The 6,571-nt window shown below is 40.7% G+C and overlaps 1 protein-coding gene across 1 annotated transcript in view; it reads left to right on the forward strand.

Moving 5' to 3' along the window:
- The first annotated feature begins 220 nt into the window (after window positions 1-220).
- Window positions 221-6,571, forward strand: part of LOC102201383 (stabilin-1-like) — a 96,057-nt gene continuing 89,706 nt past the window's right edge. Inside the window, exons 1-8 of the mRNA XM_005749491.1 lie at window positions 221-256; window positions 450-521; window positions 1,869-1,988; window positions 2,084-2,131; window positions 2,955-3,035; window positions 3,194-3,340; window positions 5,814-5,948; window positions 6,034-6,093. Of these exons, the coding sequence (XP_005749548.1) occupies window positions 221-256; window positions 450-521; window positions 1,869-1,988; window positions 2,084-2,131; window positions 2,955-3,035; window positions 3,194-3,340; window positions 5,814-5,948; window positions 6,034-6,093 (699 nt within the window). The remainder of the gene's footprint in view (window positions 257-449; window positions 522-1,868; window positions 1,989-2,083; window positions 2,132-2,954; window positions 3,036-3,193; window positions 3,341-5,813; window positions 5,949-6,033; window positions 6,094-6,571) is intronic.

Raw genomic sequence — 6,571 nt, forward strand, 5'->3', positions numbered from 1 at the left:
AGCCACCACACGAAGTAACAAATAACGAGCCTATCTAAATCCCAGTAACAGTTAATGCTTTCCTGATTTTGGCATAATAACTAGTTACCGTGCTCGTTACCACAATAATAACGTAGTTACTGTAACGCGTTACTTAATAACGTGTTAGTCCCTACGCTGATGACTTCAGACAAACAAGACTTTACAAGGGGACACAGCTGACAGGGGAGACAGAGGCAACATGGAGACGAGTGACTCGATGTGGAACATGGGGAAGGCAAAGTGACAGGAACCTAAATTCTAGGAACTAAGAATGTAACACAAGCACTACACAATGAAGAGAAGCAAAACCATGAATAACCATAATCAAAGAATTCACCAACAAACACAAAACCTTGGGTCACAGACCCAGTACCATGACAGTTTTAGTGACTTACTGTTTCCTCTTTCTGCTTTGGTTTCATCTTCAGACCTCCTGCAACTGTAAGCTGGGCTTCCAAGGATCGGGGAGATACTGTTTGCCTGTGAACCCCTGCAGAAATGTATGTGTGTGCTTTATTCTGCTCTGTGGCAAAATACTGACACTTGTTTTAAATGTTTTAAATGCCTGAAGGTGATATGGGAACAGATACTTATTTTATGTGAGCGGTAGATAATCTTTTCATGTTTTAAGGCAATAAGTCGTTAATTTGGCTGCTGAATACGAAAGTACTCAGCACACCTGGGTGCTGCAGGGGAGCTGCATGGCCTGGTTTCTTCAGTCAGTTAAATACCTGTAGTCATTATACAGCAGTAGGGATTTATATTGCATTTGCAGTCTCTAATTATGAGGGTAGAATATACATAGCTCTGCACTCGGCTCACACAGCTGGGTATCTTCATAAATTATTGAAATCTCCTGAAAGGAGACATTAAGCTCTTCCTCTCAGATTCCAGGTTATTAGAGTGAGACTTGAGTGGTCGTCATCAGGAACCTTAATCGACATAATTTAACAGATTTTTCTAGGAAATTTCCAAATATTATCCAAATATTTCAGATGCCATCTAAATAATTCTGTGGCAACAGAAGCATTATTACAGCAGTCCTGTCCATGTGTCTTAGCAGGGATAATATGTTGACAGACACATTCCTATGCAAGCTATTTAATTATCTCCAAATACCTGTTTAAATTTATGTGTTTTTGCAGAGAAGAGTGAGTAATTAAAAAAAGGTTGATTTTTAATTTTGCTCCTCTGCACTGATTTATCTGTAGAGATTAGTTTGAGGACAGAGTTTCAGTATGTCCTGAAAGACAATGCTAAAAAAACCCTAAAGCAACACTTTTTAATGGGAGTGTGGCGTTAAACTTCTGGGATATTGATCTGGTTAGTTAAGTGGCACATGAGCTGTTCGGCAAACAGAACTAGCTTGATAAATTTCATTTCCATCAAATGATTTTGAATCCTGTCAACAAATGTTCATCACCTACAGCACGATCCGTTTTACGGAAGGGTTTCCAGGAGAAAGCCTTTTCTCTCTAAAAGGAACATGGCAGCACAGCTTATGTTTGTAAAGCTGCATGTGAACAACCAACCATTAGTCAGATCAGTCGACTGTGAGCTGCTCCATACACCAAAGTATCCTAGAGTCAAATGTAAGGCCATCTGTCCATCAGCTGAAGCTTGGCTGAAACTGGGTCATGCAGAAAGACAATGGTCCCAAGCACAGCAGCAAATCTACAACAGAATGACTGACATAACAAAGACTCAAAGTGCTGCAGTGATCCAGTCAAAGTCCTGACCTCCTGATGCTGTGACCTGATGCCATGTTTAATCCTAACAAAACTAGAAATTAAAACCCTTGTTTTGTGGCATTCCTGTTAAAAGACTCATGCTGTGTTTGTGTGCAGAACAACGGTGAATGTAGCAGGAACGCTCGCTGTGAGTACATGGGCATGGGGCAGAGGAACTGCACCTGCCACAGAGGCTATATAGGTGATGGCATTAATTGCCGGGGAAGCACCAACTCTGTAAGTCACATGACCTTCAACTTCCTGCTTTCCTTTGAGCGCCCGCTCCTCCCCACTCCTCTCCCCCTAACATCGCACTGTTTTCTGCCTTACAGGAAGTGTCCAGTCAGAAAGAGAACGCCTTCTTTCGTCAAATGATGATGGTGAGCCTCTGCCAGACACTGAAAATAAAACTTCACCATTTATAAAGTGAAGTTTGACTTTCAAAGAGTGCACATGATTAAATTCAGGCAATTAAGATAGAAAAAGTCCAGATATAATTAGATGCCTTTTATTTTACCTCGAAGAAAGAATTTGCATATATTTTATTGATTTTACAGACTGCCTCCTCTATTAATGAAGTAATGAGTGTCAAAGCGGATTACCTTTGTGGTCAGAAACAAAAACTGTTATGCCTGTGATCTAGAAATTAATCACAGAGCGCCAAGGTGAAGGATGTCTCAGTTTCTAAAAGGAGGCCAGAGAGGAGAGGGGGCTGCAGGAGGAGCTGTAATCCAGACTGCACAGGTGTTTTTACCTTCAGCCTGTGATACAGTTCAGATGTCACATCAAATTGACATCCAAGGCAAGGATGTCTCATTTCGATAAACACCTGATGCCTTGACTCCTCTCTCCTCGTGACTCTTCCTCGCTTCCTCCACTTGCATGTGTGGTGGGAGGGCTAAGATGGGAGGAGAGGAATCGAGGAGGAGGAATTTAGGAAATGAGAAAATGGACATTGGGTCAAAAATAGAAATGAAAATAAAACCAGGAACCAAAACTCAGTATCACTGTGAGACCTTAACTTATTATTCATCCTTGATTTTATACACATATTTTATAAATTTGTTGCACTGACACTGTGTGGGAAAATAGCTGGAAAAAAAATTAAAGTAAAAAAACAAACAAACTCCTGGACTTGCTTTGGGATGAATACTTTTGAGCCATCTGATTCTCATCCATCGTCACTGTTTTTGTGCTTCTTAGATGTCAGGCATTTCAGGTCTTTATGGTGATGGACCATACACTGTCTTCGTCCCGGTAGAGGAAAACAACAACATCTCCATTGTGAGTGCAGCAGCTGCTGCTTTTTCGTGTGACATTAACGTCTCCAGTCTCACCTTAAATGTGTGCCACCCTACCCTAGCTGTATCACTTTAGCATGTGGCATTTATTGTTTTTGCTTTACAGGACTGACTTGTGTGTCTGTGTGTATGTGTGTCTAGGTTAATGTTTGGAAGCAGAACGGTCATATTGAGGATCTGGTTCGTTCCCACATCGTTTCCTGTGAGATTCTGACCTCGAATGACTTCAAAACCACTGAGCGTGCTGTCTCAGTATCAGGACACACATTGCACTTCAGCCTGATAGGGGTAATGCACATACACAGATTATTAACTCCTCAGTAGAACAGAAATGTAGCTTCACAGATATGGATTTAAATGTGTAAAACAAACATTAAGAACTATTTAATTTTTCTCAAGTCACACTTGACTTTTTCTCACTCCAACCACTTTATGCGTTATTAATCCATGGAGCACAGCAGCTGTACTCAGCTTTATAAAGGAGCAGTCACAGCATCATTTGAAAATGTAAAATTATTGAGCAAAATCCATCCATCCGTTTTCACAGTGGCTTGCAAAAGTTTTCGGCCCCCTTGAACTTTTCCACATTTTGTCACATCACAGCCACAAACATGAATCAATTTTATTGGAATTCCACGTGAAAGACCAATACAGAGTGGTGTACACGTGAGAAGTGGAACGAAAATCATACATGATTCCAAACATTTTTTACAAATAAATAACTGAAAAGTGGGGTGTGCGTAATTATTCAGCCCCCTGAGTCAATACTTTGTAGAACCACCTTTGCTGCAGTTACAGCTGCCAGTCTTTTAGGGTCTGTCTCTACCAGCTTTGCACATCTAGAGACTGAAATCTTTGCCCATTCTTCTTTGCAGCTCCAGCTCAGTCAGATTAGATGGACAGCGTTTGTGAACAGCAGTTTTCAGATCTTGCCACAGATTCTCGATTGGATTTAGATCTGGACTTTGACTGGGCCATTCTAACACATGGATATGTTTGGTTTTAAACCATTCCATTGTTGCCCTGGCTTCATGTTTAGGGTCGTTGTCCTGCTGGAAGGTGAACCTCCGCCCCAGTCTCAAGTCTTTTGCAGACTCCAAGAGGTTTTCTTCCAAGGTTGCCCTGTATTTGGCTCCATCCATCTTCCCATCAACTCTGACCAGCTTCCCTGTCCCTGCTGAAGAGAAGCACCCCCAGAGCATGATGCTGCCACCACCATATTTGACAGTGGGGATGGTGTGTTCAGAGTGATGTGCAGTGTTAGTTTTCCGCCACACATAGCGTTTTGCATTTTGGCCAAAAAGTTCCACTTTGGTCTCATCTGACCAGAGCAGCTTCCTCCACATGTTTGCTGTGTCCCCCACATGGCTTGTGGCAAACTGCAAACTTCTTATGGTTTTCTGTTAACAATGGATTTCTTCTTGCCACTCTTCCATAAAGGCCAACTTTGTGCAGTGCACGGCTAATAGTTGTCCTATGGACAGATTCCCCCACCTGAGCTGTAGATCTGCAGCTCGTCCAGAGTCACCATGCGCCTCTTGGCTGCATTTCTGATCAGCACTCTCCTTGTTCGGCCTGTGAGACACCAACCAGCGTCTGCACAGTCAGAACAATCTTGTCATAGTTTTTAAATCATGCCAGAGATGATGTGAATATGTCTGAGTGAGGATGAATGAAATGCAGCTGTCACTGAAAATGAACTAAATCTCATCTGTGAATCCAGGCAGCAGAAAGTCTGACACCAGTTTTTTGCTGTAATATTTACAAACTTTTAAAAAGTAATAAATAAATAAATATTAGAGAGAAATCTTTCTAAATGTTAATCCATGATATGTCTCGATATGCCAGACCCTGATTACCGGGAATGCTTTGATATATATTTTTTCTTTACCTGCATTTTTACCAGGTTTTGGCAGGTGAATTAATACATTCATTAAAAGATTTAACATTTGTTAGAATTCCAGCTTTATCATCTATTAAAGAAAATTGGCTGAATATTGTGTCTATTGCTAAATAAAATGTACTCAAGTGAAATTACTCTTTCATCCACTCATATTTTTGTAAACATAAATGAAATAGCCCACACTGGCACACATTCATATTTCCTGGTCCACTGGATGAAATTGAAGGCTCTGCTCCTTATTTACTGGTTGAGCGCCACTTATGATGGCTTTTTTCATGACCCATGCACGAGCTTCACTTAGGGCAAGTTGATTAAAACTGCTATGGGAACAAAACCTCAGATTTTCCTACCACAGAGATCAGTGTTAGTTTGTTTGTAAACCTGGGATTGTTTAAATAGTCAGTTTTTCTTAGAAAGATTCCTCACTGAGTGAAAAGACCTGGAATTATTAGTGTAGTGCCCCTAATAATAGTGTCTGGTCAGATTAAAAGAATACTAAGGAGAGTTGCTTCAGTGCTTCCTTTATTACCTCCTTCATCTTATTGATGTTTTCCATAAAAGTCCAAGAAACGTGATTAGGGAAAAACAAGGGATGGGATTTTTTGACTGGGGCCCTGGTTTCTGGAATAGGCCCGCTGATCCTGGGTTACACCATTCACGGTTAGCATCCTTAAAAAACCCTTAATTTTAAATGTTAAAGTTATAAAATATTGAGGTGAATCTAAAGCTCCCAAGAAATCAGCCCATTTGATTTTACTTTAATGAGTTACCCTTCATTTTTAATGATTTTTCTTGAATTTAACTAGGAAGTACCTTTGGGAAGTCATCAGGAAATAAACAGTCTCTCTCCCCCTGCAGGATTCGATCTTCATCAACAACAGGTCGAGGATCGTGAAGAGCGATTACACCACATTTAATGGAATCATTCACCACATCGACTTGATGCTGACACCTTACGCTCTGGAGGAGAAACCGCCGATTAATCCCAAAATGGTGCGTTGGGTTTGGTTACAGTTATTTAATGAATAATCTTTACTGGAAGCAGATAGTGATATCTCTCTTTCTCTCTTTGTGTTAGATGAACTTAACCACAGCAGCTTCAATTTATGGCTACAGCAGCTTCTACCAACTCATAGAGGTAAGGGAAACAAAACCCTGCATCTACTGATTTGAGAAGGACTACTTTAATTTCTGCAACCCTCTTTCATTAACTCCCATCTGCTTGTCTACACATCCTCTTCAGAAAAATCCTGCTGGCCATTAGGTTGTAATTTGAGCCAAATCTGAGCATTTTATTAGTTCAGAACATTTCATGTGGTTAGCTACTTCACTTCAGAAGTCATCAGGGATCAATGTTAAAAAAAATTGACCCACCTCTGTGTACTTCAGTGGGCTGTAACTAAGAAAATATTAATAGTATGAAAGCATCATTAAGGTAAAGTTGGTTATTCGAGGCTAGTGTGACTCTGGGCAGTTTTTCTTGGATTGACCTCATTATTATTATTAACAGCTCGTTCCTCTGCACTCTGAGCCTCTCTCCAAAGCACTAACGAGAAAACACTGCAGCACTAAACACACTAGGATGTTTAGTACTAGGACACAAGACTCCACACACA

Source organism: Pundamilia nyererei, unplaced genomic scaffold (assembly GCF_000239375.1).
Source record: "Pundamilia nyererei isolate P.nyererei 1_Seehausen unplaced genomic scaffold, PunNye1.0 scaffold00246, whole genome shotgun sequence".
In the NCBI taxonomy this organism is placed as follows: domain Eukaryota; kingdom Metazoa; phylum Chordata; class Actinopteri; order Cichliformes; family Cichlidae; genus Pundamilia; species Pundamilia nyererei.